The sequence below is a fragment of the Myodes glareolus genome, chromosome 11 (assembly GCF_982192425.1).
Source record: "Myodes glareolus chromosome 11, mMyoGla1.1, whole genome shotgun sequence".
In the NCBI taxonomy this organism is placed as follows: domain Eukaryota; kingdom Metazoa; phylum Chordata; class Mammalia; order Rodentia; family Cricetidae; genus Myodes; species Myodes glareolus.
In genome coordinates, this window is record NC_142036.1 from 21909785 (window position 1) to 21933645 (window position 23861).

Here is a 23861-nt window from a genome sequence, read left to right on the forward strand (position 1 = left end):
AGGGCCTGGAGCATACTAAGCAAGTACCTCAGCTACAGGAGTTTTTTTCTTAATATGATTCTACTATGTTGCCCCAACTAGGTCTTGAATTCATAGTTCTTTTGCCTCCACCACCCCAGTGCTGGGATTACAGAGCTGCGCCATCCTGTATAACGCAGCAACTGACTCTGGGGTGTAATAACTAGAAAGAGGCCACCAGGGGGAGCTCAGGGCAGATGGTATTTCCGGATGAAGAAGGTTGTGGTTTTAGTGGGAGCTGGCTTGGTGAAAATTTCTCAGCAAACTGGTTCTACGTGTGTGCTTCTGATATATCTGTTATATCATATCGGTATACTTAATTAAGTTATCACCATTAGTGTAATGACGCAAGATCATAACAACAGCCTATAGGTGTTTCTCAACATCAACTAGTTCTGACAGACCTGCCATAAGTCAAAACCATCCTGAGTAGGAAATGTTTTGCTATACCTGTCCTACCAAGCTTCAGGGAACGCCAATGTCATGTGTCATATGTCCTATGTGCCACCCCCTATCCGTATGACATGGCAGGGATGTCATGTGTCATATGTCCTATGTGCCACCCCCTAACCCCATGACATGGCAGGGATGACAGAATTGTGCAGTCACCAGCAGCTGACTGGCCTCCAGAGTTCCACATGACCCATTTCACTAGCCCAGGGAGAGTCAAAAAACTTAAGATGAACCATTATGTATTAGGGATCGTCTATATAGATAATAGCAAAGAAAACTGCAGCTTTTCCCCAATTACACATCGGAGAGAGGGTTTGTATCCAGAATATATATATATATATAAACTTGACACAAAAAATCAAAACAAATAAAGATGGGTACAAAACTAAGTAGAGTCCTCAAAAGATGAAATACAAATGGCTGAGAAACAAAGAAATGCCCAACATCCTTTGTCACCAGGGAAATTAAAACTAATTTGAGATTTCATCTACCCTAATCAGAATGGCCAAAAGCAATAAACAACAACAACAAAAAAAAAACAAAAAAAACCCAAAAAAATTAAAAAAAAAATGGCTCATGCTGGTGAGATGTGGGGAAAGGGGACACCTATTCATTGATGCTGGGAGTGCAAACTTGTGCAGCCACTAATGAAACCAGCGTTGGAGGATCCTCGGGAAGCTGGGACTTGATCTACCTCAAGATCCAGCTATACACCCAAAGGACTCTATCTTGCTACAGAGATATGTGATTGTGTGGATGCTCATGCACATGGAGGGCAGAGGTCAACCTTGGATGTCCCTGCTCAGGCTCCATCCGCCTTGTTTCTGATACAGAGTCTCTCGTTGGCCTGGAGCTTTTAGGGTGGCTGGCCAGTGAGCCCTGAGATGTCCCTGTCTCTGCTCCCTCCAGGACTGAGAGTACATGTGTAGGTATATGCTCAGCTTTTATGTGGGTTCTGGGGCTCAAACTCAGGTCTTCACGAGTAAATATCAGGCATCTTACTGACAGCTATATCCCCAGCTGTGGTGGTCTGAAAGAAAATGGCCCCCAAAGGAAGTGGCACGGTTAGGGGGTGTGGCCTTCTGGAGTAGGCGTGGTCTTGTTGGAGGAAGCGTGTCACTGTGGAGGCGGGCTTTGAGGTCTCATATATGCTCAAGATACCTCCCAGTGGCTCAGACCACTACCTGTTGCCTGGAAGATGTAGGACTCTCAGCCACTTCTTCAGCACCATGTGCACCAGAACACTGCCATTTCCCACCATGATGATAATAGACCGAGCCTCTGAACTGTAAGCCGGTTAATTTTCCTTTTTAGGAGTTGCTGTGGTCATGGTGTCTCTTGAAAGCAATAGAAACATCTTATAACTCCGGTGCTACATTGGACATATGTAAAAGTTACTGCTTCTCTGACATTCAGCTTCCACAGGGAAACAGCCCTAGGTTTCTCTCCGCTCCCTCTGACTGGCCTAAGGTTGCTGACGCTGAGGATGGGTACCAAGGCACCAAGATCCACAGTCTCAGGTGTCTCTCTTCAGAGCATACCATCTGTGGCATCTTGGGTGACCTAGTTCACCAGAGAATTCCTGACAAGCCTCCAGGCAGAGTAAATACATAGCTAATTTCTCTCACCGCTAAATTCTCACAGAATCTATGGTCTAAACACCGAGGTTTGCATGACTCGGTGACTTCATCGTCCTTATGATTCAGCAGACACTGAAGGCTAACTCTGTAACAAGAGGGCAGGAAAGATGTCAGCGATGCCATCATGGCTTGGGTCCTGAGCATCCTTCAAAGATCATGTGTTAAAGGCTTGATCTCCAGATTGACTCTAATGGATACAAATGGCAGACTTAAATACAGTCACAGATGGCTCCATGCACAGGAGCGCTATCACAGGGTCAGGTGACAGAGCATTGGTTTCAGCCATCTTCTTAATACCAGAGTGTGTTCTGCTCTCATTACAGTGCACAGGCGCGCGCGCGCGCGCACACACACACACACACACACACACACACACACACATACACACACACACACACACACACACACAGGCATGCACATGCATGCATATGCATCCTGCATTAGGTCATAGGTTAGAAATGTCTTAAAGCGCTCTTTCTTTCCCCAAGTCTTATGCAATGACTAGAAATTTTCCTACGGTCAGAACTGATTCATTGGTTTCAAAAATAAGCATAAAAACAAAGCTTTGCAATATGCACAGTTTAAGTAGGGTCTATTGCAGATCCAAGTGCCTCCTGCCCCCTTCCCCCCACCCCCACAGTCTATAAGCATGGCCTGTGTTTTGTTTGCTACAGGTTTCTCTCGGTGTCCATTGGCTCAGAAGGAGAACTAGGTAGTGACAAGAATAGGATCCAGGAAGACCAGGCAGGAAGACCAGGTGGGGTTTCAGGAGTGCCTAGGTGAGTGGGTATTTTCTGCTTAGAAAGTAAATGGCTGGGTGCAGACTATAGGACCAGCCCACCCAGGGTTGATGGTGGAGGAACGGGATCTCCCAGAAAGAACAATAGGAAGTATATGTGATGAGAAATGAACTTGCTGGTGGCATCCCCTGGGGTGGCTGGAGTGATGGGGGTGGGGTGGGATGCCGCCTGGCTCAGCACCAATGGCAGCTCCTGTTCCTGCAGTGGGGCTCCATCTAGCCGGACTACCCCAGCAGTGGGGTGGCATTCCGCTCTATCAACTCCCTCCCCGCCATACTCTGGAAGGGGACTGGAGAAAAGCTAACGGCTGCAGATCTGAAGACTCCCCCAGAGATGCTGGGTGATCCTCCCGCGTGGTTCTTCCACAGAGATGCAGCTAATGGAAAAATCTGCCGCCTCCCAGCAGAACCTGCCCTCCACGTTGCCTAGCACCCACGCTGCAGAGTTTTCCGTGTAAAACAAAGCGTGTGAAAGGAAAACACAGTAACATTTCCTCAGAGTTTGCTCTAGGCCAGGTGGGGGCTGGGACCTTTACAACCTGAGGGTATTTTGTCACAGTCCCGCCCATGAGAAAGGGCTGACATCCCTGTTTTCCAGGTGGGGAAACTAAGGCACAAATGGAAAGCGACAGAGTCGAGACTCAGGGAAGTACAATGACTTCCCTGAGTTTGCATAGCTCATGAGCAATTAACCAGGTATTGCAACACAGAAGCCCACCACCATTCCCAGGGCTACTGCAAGCAATCTGTCACCTTGGCAGCCACTGACACCTCTTCATCCTAACCTCACAGTAACAGAGACACTTCCCTCCCTCAGAGGGGATCTCAGTGGGTGGGGGGAATTCAGAAGTCAGCCTGCAGTACCTAAATGTGGCCAGAGATGGCGACATGGGGACCTGAGCTTCTGTACTGAGGACACAGTCCTTGTCTGTTGGTTTTCTTGCCTCCCTCAGCAGCACCTAACCCGCAAGCTATCATTGCTCAGTGGTGACTTCCATGGGGTCCCATCAGAGCCCAGAGATCAGTGAACTGGGGTCCCAGCTTTGGCACAGAACCCTCTGCTCTCTTACCTCCCCCGAACCCAACACCATTTGCCACACCACTGCTAGTGGCCCTCTGCAGACACCCGTCGTCACCCTAAGTCACCCTACCACACCTGTCCTGACTGTCCCAGGAGCTTGGTGGTGGGTGAGCAGGGTCTCCCATGGAAGAGTTACCCTGCGCCTGCGTGCTGTACCATCTGTTCACAACAACAGCCCAGCATGAGGCAGACCCTGGGACTCAGCGAGGCATGGTCCCTTTCCTGAAAATACACAGCATATAAGGAATTGATCAAAACCAGAACTGCAAATTGACCAACTTCTAACCTCTGTGACCTACCCCAAGTTCACAGTTTTCCATGCCAGAGCCCGACAAGAAGAAACCTCTGCAGAGGCCAAGAGATTGATTGCATTGCACATGCCTGTACTTGTTATATTATCTTACCAACTATAATTAGTCATTCACTTACATTACAGGCGTGTCTATCTTCCCCGGACTCTGAGATCTTTACAGACAGACAGCCTGGAGTTGAATTTCTCCTTGGATCCCGGTGCACGGCACAGCTCCTTACGTGAAGGAGATGCTAAAAGAAAACTGCAGTAAAACCTGTTTGCTCAACTGACAGCCAGGAGCAGAGAGAGCTACATCACAGCATACAGACAGCTGCCTGCTCTACGAACTCAACCCCACAGAGGGACCCAGGAAAACAAGGGTATTTTTGGAAAACCTGAGAACATTGCAGAATTAAGAATAAAAAGCAAATAGACTCCTTTTGGAGGCTGTTGCCATAGTAACTCAGCACGCAGCAGAAAAATACTGTCTCCATGGAGTCATCATCTTTGATTACAAATAGTGAAGGGAACACTAGCTCTGGGGATAGACGTGTTGGATGTGGCTGGCCACCACCTGGGATCTGTCCTCCATGGTGTAGCCCACAGCCACAGTTGAGAACTCAGGGGGCGTGGAGGAGCCCGGGCTCCAGTTTGTCTCAGAAGACACTGGTTGAGAACATCAAGGACAAAATGGCCAAGACCAACTGGATAACTCAACCTCCTGGCCACGCCTACCCTCCCATGAGTGGCTACTTCTGAGATGCTCCTTCTGAAGGTCAGCGAAATTCTGGAGGGTCTCTCAAACCGTCAACGGCTGAGCAGACACAAGACAATTAGGGCTTTCAGGCTTTCTCTTAGGGGGCTGGCTGGCAGAGGCTGTCGCAAACCAAACCTAATCTACCTCCAAAGGCTCCAGACAGCCTCTAGAGTGACTCAGCAGCATTGATGGAACCAAACGTATATTCCCTCTCCCTGGACAGAACAGGGCCTCAGGGTCTCAGGGCTGCAAGGTGAAGGGCAGGGAATCTGATCAACTGCTTACTCATTCATAGACAAAAGAGACATTTTGTTGAGCATCTACTATATGCTAAGAACAGGCTGAAAGGCAGATGCATAAGAGAGAAACACAGACTCCTGTCTTGGAGGAGGACAGAGGGGGCAGTATAGGAAGGGAAGAAATGGAACAGTATTGAGAGCCTACAGCAGAGAGTGGGTGCATCCTGCAGTGGCGGTGGTGCTGGTGCTGAGGAGCTGGGAAAATGATGTATTCTGACTTTGCCTCATTGATCCAATCCTTCAGGATGGTCATTCTTCCTTTCGCTGCCTGGAAAGTTCTATTGAACTCGGCCACCAACATGCTTTGGATTCTACACCGGGGAGCTGGTGAGTGACAAGAAAACATCGCCAACATTCCAGTCTCCTGCATGCAGCATCGTGGCTCCTGGGCAAACTGGTGTCGCAGGGACACCTGGACGAGCAGGAGACACACAGAGGCGCAGGAGATACACAGAGGCGGCTGGGCCTTGCTGACCCTACATGGCTCACTTGTGGTCATTTCTGTATGTCCAACTGGGTCAGAAGTCAGAGAAGAATCCTCTGTCTCCAGTGGCATTCTAGAAGTGCTATCCTTGACTGAGCACAGGGAACGAGTCATGCTGCCATGAAGATGAGGGTGTGTTGTGGGTGGGTCAAGTCCTGTTGTTGTCCAGTGGGCCTCACCATTATACTAGGATGTTAAAGGGACCTTCCAGGAAAGCAAATACAGTTAACTCTCAAAGGATGCCACCAATTTGTCCCTCCAGAAGAGAGGGCTTTATAAGAGGTAACCTCTTAAACCCATGCTGTCTGCTGGGTGTGTGTGTGTGTGTGTGTGTGTGTGTGTGTGTGTGTGTGTGTGTATGAGGGTATCTAGACACTGAGCATGGCTGGGGGAGAGTACACAGCCAGGATTCTCTGGACTTTGTCCCATAGTTGCAAATTATCATTCAAACTCCTCTGTTTGCCATAGTCAAACAGATGGGTTGGTTCCCATCTTGCCTAGCTCCCAGATGTTTGACAAGCCTCAGATTAAATAATTTGCCACTCTTGGGATTGTGGTCCTATTTTTCATACACTAATAGCTACTCTGAGGGCAGTCCTTCAGGAGACATGGCTGTCTTTGACCATGACTTTTCAGCACACTGCAGGTAGTCAATAAAGGCTCACTGCATTATGGCAACATCAAACCTGTATCACATCATACTGAATATTCTCCATGTCAGAGACAAAAACCATCTTAGAAGCCAAACGGTATTATTCCTGGGAATATTTAGGGCATCTAAGGCTACTGGGACACAGGGTACCCCAAGAAACGGTGGTCTTGGCAGACCAGAAGCGAAAATGGCACACTGACCTTCAGCTGAAAAGCCCAGGTCTAGTTCCAGCTGTCGAGGCCCGGAGGAACTGTTGTGGCCACTGCCCTGCATAATTCTAGCAGCCTTCAGGGGCTAGGCAGGGTTTCCCACCTCAGAGGAAACATGCTTTGTGCCCAGCTGAAAAAGCTGGTGAAGGTGATCAGGGTGAAGATGCCTGTGGGTGGCTGTGATGTCTGAGCCTTTGTGAGACCGTTAGCAACAACCATGCTAATTAAGAGGACAAGAGTCTTTTTGATAACAGCCAGACCAAGAGTAGGCTAATGCCTCCAAAAACACCTCTTGGTGCTGAAGCTCAGGGGTATAGCAGTTTTAAAGACAAAGCCCACAATTAAATCAGTGATCCAGGAAATTACTACATCAATGTTAGAGCATGTGCTGGTTGGTCTTATGTCAACCTGACATAAGCTAGAGTTATCTGAAAGGGGGGAACCTCAATTAAGAAGATGCCTCCGTAAAAGCTGGCTATAAGACATTTTCTTAATTAGTGATTAATGGAGAGGGCCCAGCCCATTGTGGATGGTGCCATCCCTGGGCTGATGGTTCTGGGTTCTCTAAGAAAGCAGGCTGAGCAAGCCAAGGGAAGCAAGTCAATAAGCAGCACCCCTCCATGGCCTCTGCATCAACTCCTGGCTCTAGGATCCTGCTTGGTTTGAGTTCTGCTTTCCTTCAATAATGAACAATGATCTGGATGTGTAAGCCAAATAAACCCTTTCTCCCCCAACTTGCTTTTTGGTCCTGGTGTTTTGTCGCAGCTGTAGAAACCCTAACTAACACAGAGGGGGTGGGAGTAACCTTGTAACACCTGTCTTTTTGCAGAGCTTAGCGGGATTTTCTAGACACAACTTTTGTCTACACAACAGGTAGACACACACACTGACCAATGAAAGAACACAAGGTGAGAAGGGACAGACATCAATGTGCTTGCCTTGCAAACATGAAAAACTGAGTTCAATACCAGAAGTTGTGTGTAAAGCTGGGCGTGGTGGCATGTGCCTATAATCCCAGCACTTGGGAGACTGAGACAGGTAGGTACCTGGGGCTGCCAGGCCAGTCAGCCTGGCCCATTTAGCCAGAAACAGGTCTTGAGAAACTGCCCATCCCAGCTTCAGATCTATTAATGTGATAAAGTACCTTGGTCCAAAGCCATTTAGGGAGTGTGGTAGTTTGAATGTAATTGGTCCCCTTAAGCTCATAGCGACTGGAACTACTAAGAGGTGTGACTGTCTTGGGGTAGGTGTGGCCTTGTTGGAGGAAGTGTGTCACCGTGGGGGTGGGCTTTGAGGTCTCATATATGCTCACACCATGCCCAGTGTCTCAGTTCACTTCCTGTTGCCTGTGGATCAAAGATGCAGGACTCTTGGCTCCTGCCCCAGCACCACGCCTGACTTCACCCCACCATGTCCCACCATGATGACGATGGACTAAACCTCTGAAACTGTAAAGCCACCCCAATTAAATGTTTCCCTTTATAAGAGTTGCCGTAGTCATGGTGTCTCTGCACAGCAACAGAAACCCGACCTAAAACAGGGAGTAAAGTTTATTTGACTCATAATTCCAGGTTACAGTGGATTACCATGGGAAATTAAAGGCAGGAACATCGTGTCCACAGTCAAGGGCAGAGAGAGAGAGTTGATGCATGGATGCCTGCTCTCGGCTAGCCTTCTCCTCTCTTGTACTGTTTGCCTAGGGAATAGCGCCGCCCACAAAAGACTGGGTTTTCTTACATCAGTTAACAATATCACCCCCCGCAGACCTGCTCACAGGCCAACCTGATCAAGACAATTCCACGTTAGGACTCATTTTACTCTTTGATTTTTAATTACGCTTTGGTGGCTCTGCGTTTTCAACCTTGCACCCCTACCACACTATCCTCAGTTCCCACATACAGCTATGGGACCCCATACGGAACTCACAGCTTTGCTTTAGACATTTGAATGTGCGGAAGGGCTGGACGGCAGAGGGCTGAGCCTTGAGAGTAGGAGGGTCGAGTCCCATTAAAGCCTCCTTTAGGGTGGTGTGTGGGGAGTCAGAGAGGAGGGTGGTTAGAACGGTTATTCCCTGGGATGTGAAAAAACTTCTGGTCAGGCAATTACATCTTTTAAATCTTGAGGTCTTAAAGGACCGTTTGTCCCACAGTGGTCACACAGTGGCTAATGAGTGCCACTTAAAAGACAAAGCAGTCAGGCTAGAGAAATGGCTCTGTGGTTAAGGCACTCGCCCTGCAAGGGTGGGGGTTGGAGTTCAAATCCCCAGAACCCATACACAGGGGGAATGGTGACCCACCCGAATGCCACCTCAGAAGGTGGATCCTCAGGTCAAGCTGACTGGCAACATTAGCCACATTGTCGAGCTCTGTCTGGGTTTGACGGAGAACCCTTCCTCAATGAATAAGATAGAAGAGCAGCCAAGGGCGGGTTTGCAGCCATGGGCGGAGTTCCTAAGCTTGGATCACTATGCAGACCCCTTAGATCATTCTGCACACCCTGCAGAAGACTTGAGGATGTGAACATGAGCCCCAGCTGCTGAGTCCAGTGGCTATGAAAGGCCTTCGACTCCAAGCCAGGGGTCTGGCATCTCTTGGGAAAGTCTCAGGCCAATCTCAGTTCTTGACATATGTGTTCTAAAGTTCAAAAATATCTACTGTACACATGCCGCGGGAAGACCTGCCTGAACAGAGGCATGCAGGAAGGAATATGTGTGTCGCAGGATAAATCAGAGGCTCAGCACTACATGAGGTAAAATTTGGCTCCCACAGCCCAATGAGGGATACATTGTATCCCAAAACAATAACGAGGGTATCAGAGTAAGATCCAAAGAGGTGGTAGGTTTTCTGAGAGAACCATGTCCTAAGAAACCTGTTTTATACAAACAGGCAGTGATATTTATAAAGCTAGGGATATAGCCCAATGGTGGAATGCAGGTCCTGCAAGCTCAGAGGCTTGGGTCCAATCCCAGGGTCAATTTATAAAGCCATGAAAGGAGGTGACACAGAGAGGACCCAGGGCGATGCTCAAGCATTATACCTACTGGCAGTTGTACAACCCTGTGGGGATGGCTATTTTTCATCTCCTAATTTCTGGGGTTTTGTTTTTTACGCTATAGTTAGAAAGCAGAGCCCCGAGCATGCTGGGCAAACCGTGCACTTTCACAACCACCATCTCGCTTGCTCCTCTTGTCCAGCCCGTGTGCTAGGTGCAACCGTTCCCGTCGAACAAAGAAACTGAGGCTCAGCACCTTGACCCACGTGACAAGTGGCAGAGCCTGGCACTTGGACTTGTTTCCCTTCTTAGGCACTCTCCAAGGCTGAGGACAGGCTGCCAGCCTGAGATGATAAGACTTGCCACCCAGGATGACAGGCCGCGGGAAGGGGAGATTTGCTGGCTGGAGACAAGAAGGTCTCACTGAATCAGCCAATTTGCCAGGCGCGTCCGGGTGTCACGCTGCTATATTTAGACTGCAGCGCCCTGAAGCTTCTCGTAACTGACCACAAATCCCCTCCCTGCTCGGTGTGGCCAGGCTCACCGGAGTTTGGAGCGCCTCAGGGACTTCCTGTCAGCACAGCAGAGGGATGAGCATGGCTACCTGCCCCCAGATGAAGTCGCTGCTTTGAGGGGCAGTGAGCCCGCCCCCATCACTGGAGATGCAGACACAGTGGGCTACTCGCCCTCCATGATGTATGAACTGATTCCGCATGGGAGATACAGCCAACACTCTATAAAGATGAACCAGCTGTTAGAATTCCCACCCGGGTGTCTAACTCCATGTTCATTGTAGCAGGCCCTGTGTAGAGTTACCTGTGTATCTCTCACAGGTTAGAGGCAGTGCTGTTTGCTCACTAGTCTGAGGGTCTCAGAGGGAGGCAGATCTGTGTGGAAAGGGAACGCACTGCGTTTGCCCTGTGAGGGTGTGGCTGAAGTCACCTGACACGTCCGCTGTCTGTCTCTCATCAGGCAATCCTACTTCCTTCACATTTCCTCACTGCTGGGGACCCATGTGGTGAGCTGTGTGGCCTGGCTGTGTTCCTATAGCCCTGCTCCCAGACCGCAGGCTGAAGAGAGGGGAGTCAGAGACACTCTGTGAAGCCACCTATGGCTGCTGGGGGCTTGTCTGGGATTGGGGTATCCTAGGACGGTGGAGGGAGGTGGCACATTGAGGGCTGTAGGGGAAGAGAGCCTGCGTCATGCTGTGTGCGGCCAGATGTGCTGCACACATCTGGGACCGTGATGTGCCGGGTGCCTGCTTACCCTTGACTGCATTCTTGACAGAGTCAGCCAAAGTCAACACTTTGGAGCTCTTTCTACGTGTTGCTGAACTACCGGGCTGAGTCGACAGCTCTCATCCCCGACCACATCCCACAGACGGTAACCAGCCTCAGGGCATGAAGCCACCAAGGAGTGTGCTTCAGAACTTTCTCCCCAGCGCCTCGCACAGTACCTGGCCCATACTGGGCAACTGCCAGACATTTGCAGAATCAACAAGGTAGCTGGGGATGTACCAGCTCAGCAAACAGCTCCAGTCTCCCCTCAAGGGAGCACGCTCAGGGGCACGGAACTCTGGGGCAGCAGGCTGTCTTCCCTGAGGCCTCCCAAAGCCCCACACGGCCTCTTCAGGTGGCAGAGCATCCCAGTGTGGCTGACACCATCCTGGTTTCGGAAGGTGAAATTCTCCAGTCTTGAGAGAGCTGAGTTGTTGATCATGGTGTACCTCAGTGACCAACCTGACAGACAGGCATGGAGGCTCTGAGGGTCAACCCTTTTTTCAGAAACATGCCCAGAGCCTGCGTGTTGTGTGGGCATCCCCACCCTTCCGGCTCATTTTTCCTCAGTAAGTGGAGAAGCACCCCGGATGTACCTCCACAAGATATGCCAGAGGCTGTAACAAAATGCCATATAGAAAGCCAAAAGTGCCAGAAAGACATGGCACATGGCAAGCATCCTGAGAGGGACTAGGAGGGTGAAGTCTGAGGGACAGAGTGGGACACTAGGTCCACCAGGATGTGACCTGCTTCCTAGTACTCTCCTCTCTGCTTTGGCTGACCTCTGTGCCAGACTTCATTTCCTGGGACTGGCCCTTGGTTAGGTGCATGTGAAGTAAAGGTCCTTGCTGTCAGGGAGCATCAGACAGGGTGGCTCAGACTGCGCAGGGTACTGGAGGGAGGAGGGCTAGGTGGAAGGATGTGGTGTCCCTTCCTTCCAGTTTTGACACCCGTCCGTCCAAGCCTTGACAATTCCCTCAGCCATGGCCCATTCTGCCTACACAGAGTCTAGACCTGAAGAGACAGTGACAGAAAAACCCACATATTTGAGCCTCAGATGTCCTTCCAGCGCTGCAGTCAGCCAGCAGTCACCTTCTGGTTCCTGTCCTCGGCCATAGCTTCACTCTTTCCCTGCCTGCACGACTCTGGGCACCATCTTAAAGCCTCTGAGTGGATGTTTTTCCCTCCTATATGGGTGTGCTCACTAGACAGGCACTGGGGGTGACTTGCCCCTTGGGGTGTCATCTCTGCTTTCTATCCTTGCTTCTTCTACCTGAGAGCGGGTCCCTGCCTCCCTGATGGTGTTCTTTACGTCACATGTGCTCCGAGATAGGTGAGCAACAGCCAAGGGGATGAGGGCTAGAGAGAAGCTGGTCCTGGCTCCTCAGCACTCTCCCGACTGGCCATGTGCATGGCTCATGACTTTCCATGCTGACTGATTGGCACAGCAGGGTCAGATGAACTTCTGCAGGAGGGAGAAAGAAGGGCAGGAAATCAAGAGGAGGAGGCAGCAGCTAATGCGGTGCCGCTGTGGCTGAGGCAGGGAGAGTGGCACAGTAGAACACATTAGTCACCTCTCAGGCCTCCCTTGGCACAGAAGCCCAGTCTTAATGCATTTCTAATCAGCTCCCAGAGCTGCGGGCGGAGGCTACAGATGGGGTTTCCTTGTGGGACCAGCAGGGGACAGGCTGAGTGGGAGGTAGCCATGCTCAGTCTGCAGCATCTGCTCCCCTCTTCTGCCTTCTTCTTTCTAAGGGGCTTCCTGGGGTCCTCATGTTGAGACCGAATGTGGACGCAGGAGGACTGCAAGTTCTAGGACGTTCTAGAACAGTCTGGCTCCACCAAAACGGAAACCACCCCTCTCCCCCAGATTCAGACCCAGCTCTGCCACTGGAATGCACCCCTCCAGGCTTCCTAGTACAGCCTCAACATCAGGTCTCAGGCAACAGCTCCCTCAGCCTCTTCTGGAATGTCTAATCACAGCACACATACACAGAAGAACCCAGGTGGCCAAGGCAGGCAGGCTGCACAAGAGTTTAGCTCTCCAGCTCGGACACAGACCTTCTTGTCCAGGGCAGTGATCTGAGCTCTTATGCTGTATTGCCTTCATTCAGGAAGAGAAGTTCATGTCCAAGGTTTCAAAATGAATCCAGTGTGCATTGCTTTACCACAGTGGGAGAAAAGAGGGGTGAGAATACAGATGCTAAAAACATAGGAGAGCGAGGAACCTAAAATGGTTGAAAGACACTTAAGGAAATGCTCAACATCCTTAATCATCAGAGAAATGTAAATCAAAACAACTCGGAGATTCCATCTTACACTTGTAAGAATGGCCAAGATCAAAAACACTGATGACAACTTATGCTGGAGAGGGTGTGGGGAAAAGGGAACACTCCTGCACTGCTGGTGGGAGTGCAAGCTGGTACAGCCCCTTTGAATATCAGTATGGCGATTTCTCAGAAAATTAGGAAACAATCTTCCTCAAGGCCCAGCAATACCACTTTTGGGTATATATCCAAAGGATGCTCAATCATGCCACAAAGACATGTGCTCAACTATGTTCATAGCAACATTGTTTGTTACAGTCAGAACCTGGAAACAACCTTCGACCAAAGAATGGATAAGGAAAATGTGGTACATTTACACAATGGAGTCTACACAGCAGAAAAAAAAAGAACGGCATCTTGAAATTTGCAGGCAAATGGGTGGAACTAGAAAACATCATACTGAGTGAGGTAACCCAGACCAAGAAAGGCAATTTTCACATGTACTCACTCATAAGTGGTTTTTAAACATAAAGCAAAGAAAATCAGCCTATAAATCACAATCCCAGAGAACTTAGAAAACAATGAGGACACTAAGAGAGACTTACACAGATCTAATCTACATGGTAAGTAGAAAACGACAAGATCTCCTGAGTAAATTGGGAGCATGGGGACCATGGGATAGGGCTGAAGGGGAGGGGAGAGGTAGGGAGTGGAGCAGAGAAAAATGTAGAGCTCAATAAAAATCAATAAATTATTTTTTAAAAAAGAAATTCTGCTTCCAGCCCAGATGGAGTTATTGGGACCGAAGTTACTCACTGGAAAAACAAACAAACAAACAAAAAGAAAACAAGATCAGTATATGAAAACGGTTTTCAGGACTTTGATGTCAAGCAAGTAAGGCTTGAGTGCAGAGAGAATACGGAGAACCCTGGGGGCCGGCAGAGGGTGCTGACAGTCCCCAGAGACTATGGCTGGTGAGTCATGGATGTGCACAGCCTGCTGAGACAGAGTCAACCAAATGGATGGCCGTGAGCACTCCTGTTTCTTCCCATTGGCCACTTTGTGGATCTCACAACTCACAGGGCAGCAGGGAGACTAGGTCGGCCTCACTAGCCGCAATAGTCGCCATCAGATTAAATATGGCCCTTGTCATGCCTAGCAAATCATAAATTCCTGAAGAGTTCAAGCTGCTCCCAAATGAGTGGTCTTCATCCAGAATAAAGATGACGACTATTTAGAGAATACAGAAATACTTATCATGCAATGAGGTGAAATTCACAGTGCCTAGCCAGGTGTGGTGGCACACGCCTTTAATCCCAACACTAGGGGAGGCACAGGCAGGTGAATCTCAGAGTTCAAGGCTAGCCTGGTCTATAGAGGGAGTTTCAGGACATCCAGAAGTACAAAGAAGAACCCTGCCTTAAAAAAGAAAGGAAGGGAGGGAGAGAGAGAAGGAAGGGGGAGGGGGAAGCTCATAGTGTTTGGCATCTGACCAAGAATGACCAGACAGGCAAGGAGATGCAACCCGAACTAGGAGGTGAAGGCATGTCATAAACACACCCCAAAGACTAAAACTGAGTGTGAACATGTTAAGAAAAGGCAAGGTAATTTTTAAAAACACAAACTTACTGTCTAGAGACCATAATCTCTGGGGTGGTAATACTCTGGGTAGGTTTGCACTAGTTTAAAGATGGACAAAGAAAATGCTGGTGATCCTGAAGTGGTACTGATGGTAGCGACTCAAACATCAAGAAAAAGAACAGAACGCCAACGGGTGTGAGACCGGTGGAGGCAGCCTCGTGAAACCAGAAAGAGTCTCGAAAGGTAAGAAGGACAGAAAAAAGGACACCAAGAATGAATGCCAGAAAAGCTCCCAAATGTGATGAGACTGTAACCCACACAGGCATTTTTTCAGATTTATTTTATTTTTGATGACGTGTACATGTATGTGGGGCAATAAATGCACATATGATTGCAGTACCCACAGAGGCCAGAAGAGAGCGTCGGATCTGGAGTTACAGGGCCAGATGAGTGGTCAGATAAGGGAGCTAGGAACCAAACTGGGGTCCTCTGGAAGAGCAACACACACTCTCCAATAATGAGCCCCCCTCTAGCCTCCCGCACACACATATGGAAATCCCAAGCACTAGAAACATGAGGACTGCGCAAAGGTAAAGTTTCTCTAAATTGCTCAGCATCAGAGAAAAAGATAAAAATCAGCCAGACGGGGAAAGGAGACACTAAACTCAGAGCAGAAGATTTTCTCTGGAAACAACACAGGCAAGAAGTTGAAGCCATATTTTTAATTGAACTACCAACTTAGAGTGTCTCGACATATAAAATCTGAGAAAATTCATCCAGCAATTCGATAGCACTAGAGATGCCAACACCCTACCATGCAGAAAGCAAACGATGCCCCCAAAGAAATGAGACTCTACACAAATGAAAGAAAGGCACCAGGAGTAACTGGTGGATGGGGGAAATACGACTTCCCCTTATTACTTAAATAAATGGAAGAAAACTGACTTTTAGCAAAGATAGTAATAAAGTATTATGGTTTATAACATAAACACAATAATGTATTGTGGTTTATAACATACACACACATCTCAGGGAGACAGAATGGGCAGGGAAGTTGCAACTTTGGGTCTCCAGCTCTCAGGACAGAAGCTAGAGGTTGGCCCAATAGCAAGGCAGAGCACACGAAACTGTTACATAAGCAATATCTTCCTGGAAATGCACGCCCACCCCCCAGGCCTGTTCTCTAGGCTCCGTGAAGTCCTGGTTTAAAATACTATCTAGAAATTTGATGCCTTTGTTAAGTGCATTACATTCCTGAAGAAACAGCACACAGCCCCCTCTGAGGTCTGATGAGAATGTTCAAGGACTTATGAGGGCTTTTCAGTGAGAATTTGAAGAAGACAGGCCCTCTGGTTAGAACCATCTGAGATAATAGATAATTTGTACTTTAATGATAATTGCTGCTTTAAGAAAACATGGGCTGTTGTTAGCACAAAAGTCCTTGAGCCGATAGCGAACTAGGGAGCCAGGAATATTAAACTCAGCGGCCTCTCCTCTAAGGAAGAATTGACTATTTCCACCCAGAAGACTGGGAGTGGACAGTGTGAGCGGCCTGGTGACCATTTTGCTATCTGTGGAGGCAGACCACACCCAAATCCCCCAGAATGTCTACCCCAGACTCTCCCTCCCTAAACCTTTATCTTTAGCTCCCGGTTAATAGAACCCATCCGTAGGGGAAATGTCACACGTATTTTATGGCCTGCTGACCTCTGTGCTATTTCAGTCAGAGACCACACCAGATCCTAGGCCTTTTAGCGATGGAACCCAACCTCAAGGCCGCATGGACTTTGCCAAGGAGTTTCTGTGTAGTTGCACCTTAGGCTTTATTGTGCTTAGCACACATGCAGTCCTAGGTTCAACCCCCCAGTACTGTCAAAAAAGTAGAATAAGTACACAATTTATAAAAAAAAAACAACACAAAAAAAACAACAAAAAAAAAACATGCTGACAATGAACCGACTCGCTGAGGTGTGATCCAGGTTGATGACGTCAGTTCAAACTGAGCTTTCACTCCCGCCTCAACTCTTCTCTGTTCCTCTGCAGAGGCCCACCTGCAGAGGCCCGGCATCCCCAATGTCCCCAGCCCCCCTTCCTGCCTCTGTCAATGGCCTTAATAACAGGTTGCCTGACTCCCCAGGATTCTATTTTTTGGGCAGTGGTGTTTCTCTGGACAAGAAATACCTGCTAATTTCTTACAGAACTGTTGGAACGATCCCATAGACTCCTTTGTACAAAACAAAGAAGGCCTCTATTTTAAAGAGAAAACAGAGTCATGTGTCCCTTATGACTAGAAGTCTTTTGTGGTTCTCCTGCTTTGTGAAAAGACAAAATTAAAAAGAAAATTTGCTGTGAGTCTAAGGCCCTGGAGGTGAGAGAAGGCAAAAGGGGCGGGCAGGAAATATCCCAGTATTGATTAGACCCTCAGGTTTCCTCCCAGAAATAGCCCAGGGTTACTATTCCAGGTTACTGTTCCAGGTGCCTTCCCGCCTGCCAAGGTCATGATTCTGTGGGGTGGGCTGCGGGAAGATGAGGGGGTAATCTCATCTCCCCAGACACTGAAAGCCTTCTCAGACTCCTCTGCCATGAGGTTAAGTCACACAAGTGTCAGGTCTGAACTGGTCAATTATTTGCAGCTGCATATGGCTCCCCCAGCATATGCATCAGCTAGTTCACCCAGCATAGCTACCAGCTAGTTCACCTAGTATAATCACAGCTAGTTCACCCAGCATAATCACAGCTAGTTCACCCAGCATAATCACCAGCTAGTTCACCCAGCATAATCACAGCTAGTTCACCCAGCATAATCACCAGCTAGTTCACCCAGCATAATCACAGCTAGTTCACCCAGCATAATCACAGCTAGTTCACCCAGCATAATCACAGCTAGTTCACCCAGGATAACCACCAGCTAGTTCACCCAGCATAACCACCAGCTAGTTCACCCAGGATAACCACCAGCTAGTTCACCCAGCATAACCACCAGCTAGTTCACCCAGCATAGCCATCAGCTAGTTCACCCAGCATAACCACCAGCTAGTTCACCCAGCATAATCACAGCTAGTTCACCCAGGATAACCACCAGCTAGTTCATCCACCATAACCACCAGCTAGTTTACCCACCATAAGCACCAACTAGTTCAGAGTAACTATCTTCTCGCCTAGGCTTGGTGAGATACAAGACCTTGAAAATCCACCAGAGCTCCAGGATGGACCCAGCCCACACTCCTGTTCTGTGTGGTTCAATGCAGTCACCAATCTCCAAGGATGTCGTGGTCCATGCCTTCCCACCCTCCTGAACATGTATAATTATGGGCTGGTTCACTTCCTCTGCATCTAAATTGCCACAGAACTTTCTCAACCAGGAGGGTGTAGTGTTACAGACATGGTAGGACATCTGACGCTAGGTCCTCAAGAGCCTGAAGCTTCTACCTGGGACCACTGGACTCTCCCATTAGGAGAAGCAGCGCTGCACAGGCTACACGGGGAGTGTGCTCTGCACTGGGAGGAGGCCCCAGCTGCAAAAAACAAACCCTGAAGAGAGGAACACCATATAGAGAGTGGCCATGTGGGGAGGTGACAGAAATATCTGTGCAGAAGCCATGAGCTGGAGGCTAACTGTCACACAGAGGCCACTTTAGCAGATAAAACTACCCAGCAGGGTCCTTCTTGAATCTGTCCCACAAAACTGTGAGTGGTTCAGACAACTCCTTCCATCTCCTAGCAACCACAGTAATCAACAGTAACCAAGCAGCCCATGCTGAGGCTGGTCAGTATGTTACAGATTTCTAGTTAATCGTTGGCACTTAAAAATCCAATCTGGAGGCTGGGGAGATGACATAGTCGGTGACAGGCTTGTACAGTAAGATCAGGACCTGAGTTTGAAGCCCAGAATCCACATAAGAAACCAGGCACAATGACACACACTAGCAATCCCAGGGCTGGGATTAGAGACAGAAGGATGACGAGGTTCACTAGCCACCAGTCAAGTTCAGCGAAACACCTTGTATTAAAAGCTAAGTAGAAAGCAATTGGGAAAAGCAACCACCATTGACCATTGGCCTCCACATTTATAAACACACACACACACACACACACACACACAGAGAGAGAGAGAGAGAGAAAGAGAGAGAGAGAGAGAGAGAGAGAGAGAGAGAGAGAGACTGCATGCAAATATCACCATTTCTACTTTTCTCTAAAACGCAGAAGTGCCACTGCTTCAGGCCTGTGTCCCCCTGGCACATGGGAATTAGTGTCTGTCACACCTGCAGACCAGGCCCTTACTCTTAAGGACACCACAATGCCGCACCTCCTTGTTCCACTCCATGAAGCCAATGTCAGAGGTTCTTAAGTTTCACCAATACAATATGTTCCACAATAGGCTCCAGAGGCCAGGACCTATCCCTGGTGCAGGAGCTAGCTTGTTGGAGCCCATTCCCTATGAGGAGATGCCATGCTCAGCCTTAATGCCATGGGGTGGGGGGCTTGGCCCTGCCCCAACTTAATGTGCCAGACTTTGTTGACATCCTCATGGGAGCCCTCACCTGTTGGGAGGAGTGGATGGGCTGAGGGGAAGAAGCGAGGGGGCCCGGGAGGAGAGGTAGGGCAGAGAACTGTGGTTGGAATGTAAACTGAAACTAAACAACAACAAATAATATGCTTTAGAAAGTCGATCCTGGTCTGAAGGGGAAGGAAAGCAGGTCCGGGTTCCTAAGGAGAAAGAACGGGCGGTAGCCATCTTTGATTTTTTTTTTTCTTTTTAGCCTACTACTCTGCGGATCTACAGTGGACGGTGGAAGATTGTGGGTCGTTCTGCAGGCCGGCGGGGGCGCTGACAGACGGTAACGGAACTACTTGCATCGGTGGCCGGGAATCGAACTCGAATCCTCGGGCGCTCTACCCCCTGAGCCGTCTCTCCGGCTGGTAGCCATCTTTGAGTGTAAGAATCTGGGCTCAGTCCTAGAGAGCTGTGACCATCCTTCTCTCTCCAGCCCTGGAGTCTTGGTGGCCTGGCCCATCTGGCTACCTCTGGCTACAGAGATATGGATGTCCTGCATGTCCACAATTTCCAAAGCTTCCAGGATCCAGGGATTGTGAGGGACTGTGTGGAATATTCCCCAGGTGGTAGTAAAGGTGGCCAAGTGCCCGAGGCTGTAGTCCAGGGGCTCTATCCTAAACCTCTGAGGCGAGCCTCTCCTATGCACTCTCTCAGCTTCCTATAGAGCAGGAAGGGCACACCTCTGCATCCGGGGACCATGTCCACACTGCACAGCTGATGGAGTATCGTCTCAACACTTGTTTGCAGCCCCAAACACTTCCAAAGGCTTATGTGCCCTGAACCACGAGAAGATGCTGCCAGGAACCCTCTTTAGCACTGGAGGCAGGAAGCCAGGGCTGGAACTGCTTTCATTCTCTTCTTCAGTGAACACACTCCTGACCCCACCCATTCTTCCTGCCTCCATTTTCCACAGCGGATGGGGGAGAGGATTTCCCCAGGTATATATACCATTCCTGGGCTAAAGAACCCACAATGGTCCCCAGTGTTCTCTGCCAATCAGCACCTTCTGTACCCTGGCCCTGACGTCGCTCTCTCCGACCCACTGTGTCTCCCGTCCTCCAGTTTGCTGAAGGGCTCTGAATATGTCCCAGGGCTCTGTAACTACATGTTGCTATCTCAAGAAGGCGAATTCCCAGGCTTGCTCAGCTCAGGACCATCTGCCTGTTGTCCCAGTATGCCCACCGCCTCCTTCTCAAAGTCCTGGTGATGTAGTCACATCTGATAACTTGCCTTCACTCTCTGTTCATCTGTGTCTTTTCCCAAGTGCACATCTCATCACCCTCATCCAACCACCCAATCGAGGCTGTTGAAGAACTACTGTGTGCCGGCTCAGCGCTGGGCTCAGCACTTGATCGATTTCTCTTGCTGGGTCCTAGTCTGGCCAATACCCTGGAAGGACCCAGAGAAAGGATCTAGGTCCCATCCGATCTGTCCCTCAGTTCGACAGGGTCATGACACAAGGTGCTGAAGGAGTAGATGGAGTGCCAAGATTTCTCTGCAGGTGCTCACTGCCACACAAGGAGGGGCTGTCACACACACACACACACACACACACACACACACACCAGGTGTACAGAGACTGAGTGCTCACTCCTACATACTGCTAGGTCCTTCCTATTTAAAAAAAAAAGTATCAATTCTCATCCTGTGGGGACAGCGAGACAGATCTATAGCAGGAAGTTTATTGAGCACAACCCAGTCTATGCAGAGCAGGAGGCACCACGGGGCCAGAACCTTCAGAGGAAGGGGACAGATAAGCCATCTTAGAACGTGTCCCTAAGGTGAGGCCACATGGGGAAACCCCAGAATCTCTGCAGAGCCTAGGGTCTAGGTTCAAAATCAGCTCCCTTCCTCATGAACTGCACGCCCTCGGGTAAATTATTCCTGCCATGTGGCATGCTGACCTACAGAAATCCGGGCTGATAGGACTTGCAAGAGCTCGCACACAGTAGGTTCTCTAAAAACTTAGTGTGTCTTGCATTGGTGTGCCTATTCACACTTCTGCTCCTTTTAGCCAGCATGGTGCTGAGCATGTATGTAATCAGTGCCACCTTTTGGCAGGAACAAACTGGCCAAGTGAAATGTGAATTTAAAAACAAAAACAACAAATGTGAAACCCCATTGCCACCACAACAAAAAAACAGACTCCTGCGGGCTCTGCCCACAGGTACAGAAAAGCTCTGTATGTTTTGTCAAGTCACTATAGCAACTGTGGATGCTCTAGCCAGCCCCAAGGTTGGTTAGTAATGATCAACTTATCTTGTAACCATGGAAACCCCAGCTTCTGTGGGATGCAGAGAGGAAGGCAGCCACAGACATCCTGTGAGTGTCTCTCCTCACTTCAGCCACAGCTTAGCTAAACACCCTTCCATCTGCAATGGTAGCGACTGTTCCGCATGACAATATTTACATACGGGTAGAATATGAGATGGGTCATCAGCCAAAAAGGGGAAGTCGTCAGAGTCCTTAGGATTATTGCTCACTTGCTTAAGACTTTGCCCAAGAATCTGGGTCTTGATTCCCCAGAGCTAATTTGGAGACTTTGTGTCCTTTGACCTCCCATTTGGGAACAACCCTCTATAGCCAGCCTGGCTTTTGATGTTACGTATTAAACATACTTCCAGCACACGGGTGAAGTTTGGAGAAAGGAATGTGTCCCTTCAAACATTGATCCTAAAGACAAGCAACAGGGATGGGGCCCTGGACACATACCCAGGAGACAACAGGGTTGGCTTCCCAACACAGCCACAGAAGGTGAAACGTCTTGTGGGTTGGGACTTGTGTCCAGCCAAATGTAGCCTCTCCCTGTAGCCACACACTGTGGTCAGCTCTGGGTCTTCCCAAGAACCATGCATAACCCCAGAAAAGGGTGTGTGCCTTTGTTCTGGCTCAAGAGACTCAACACCTAAGATCACAACTCCAAGGCATTCTCCTGCCTCCAAGACCACCAGGCACCAAGAGGTCATTTGTATATCTGCCACAAAGAGCCTGTTTTGTGTTCTGGGAAGGGTGGTGGTCTCCTGCTCAAACCCAGCACAAAGCAAAAATGCATTAAACCATCCATCTCTGTCACAAAGCCCGGTCACTGCCTTCCTAAGTAGCAGAGGCTAAAGTCTCACCCACAGTGGAGAAAAAGGGGGTTGCCCCGAGGATACCAACAAGTGCCAAGTGCCAGTGCCAAGCAAAACCAGAGTAGGGAGGGCAACTCCTCTCTAGTTCTCCTCTGCCAGTCCCGGGGCTCCCGTGCTAACACAGTGGGTGGGGGCTGGGCTGGGAGGGGCGACTTCAGCTCCCCAGGCTCTTCAGAGCTGTTTTGTTCAGAAGTGGGGTGCTCAAGGGAGACAGCTCCACTCCACCTTCGGTGTGTGAGGGACATGAGCCACTCCACCCAGGACAGCCAAGCTGTTGGCCCCGGGTACGCGCACCAGGTGGGACTGCCGGGCTCGGGACAAAGGACCTGGCCACTGACGCTAGAGCTGCACCGGGAAGGACAGCGAGGCCGGGGTTCTGAAAACTTGGAGACCCAGGGAGTGTGGGGAAGATTCCGGGTTACCTGCGCGGCCATAAAAGACAGATCCATGGTGTCGCTGCTGGCGTGGCAGCTGCTGTTGCTGCCCGCGCTCCAGTACTCCTCGCTGCTGCTGCTGTCGTCGCTGTCGCCGCTGCGGGTCCAGCCACCCGCACAGCTATCAGGGAGCGGACGGAACAGCGAGCAGGTGCCCTCAGGCCCCGGCGACCGTGACCTCAGCAGCCCCGGCGTGGTGGCGCTTTTGCAGCCTTCACGGCGTCCTCGCTGACTCCGGGCTTTGGCTCCCGACACCGACTGGGCGGGAGACCCCGGGCGCGGCGCCCCTCCACGTGACCACTCCCAGCCCCACCCCCGGGGGCGGGCCGAGCAGGACCCCTGATTTCTAGCCATCCTCCCTTTACCTTGTCCAAATGGGGAAACTGAGGCCTGCAGTGTGGCCAGCTAGGTTGGTGAGCCAGCCTCCAACCCAAATCCAGCGTGGTGGGCGCCCTTCCCAGGGCACCTGACTCAAGCTTTCCTGGGGTTGGCTGAGTTACGGGGTGACCCGGAGTAGATATACCCGGCTTTCATTGGAAGCCCTGTGCCCAGACTCCTGAGTGCTTGGCACTTAAACGGGGCAGAACAAAGCAGAAAGTCTAGCTTTTCTGTATTGTGTGTCTTGGGTGAAGTTTGAGTGTTTGTTTGAGCCTGGGTATCCTCATTTGTAAAACGCTAGTAACAAAATCTAGGAATTAAATAAACATGGCATATGTCACCATAGGGTGAGCTGTAGCACGGCCAGTGATCCTTAGTGGAGACTATGGAGTGAATGACCTTCCAGGATGATATACACAACCCTCAGACAGTGCCCGTGGCTCTGTTAAGACGTTTTACCTCAGAAAGGTAGCCCAAGCCACACAGGTGTCTTAGCTGAAATCCAGGGAGCCCCAGAGATGCCCAGTGGGCTCTCCAGGGTGTGTGTCCATCCCGCCATCCTC

General features: G+C 49.8%; 1 protein-coding gene across 1 annotated transcript in view; it reads right to left on the minus strand.

Annotated features, from left to right (window-relative positions):
* C11H14orf132 (chromosome 11 C14orf132 homolog) overlaps window positions 1–23437 on the minus strand; it is a 31826-nt gene extending 8389 nt beyond the window's left edge. Inside the window, exon 1 of the mRNA XM_048431223.3 lies at window positions 22909–23437. Within this exon, the coding sequence (XP_048287180.2) occupies window positions 22909–23274 (366 nt within the window). The 5' untranslated portion in view covers window positions 23275–23437. The remainder of the gene's footprint in view (window positions 1–22908) is intronic.
* Between the last annotated feature and the right edge of the window lie 424 nt (window positions 23438–23861).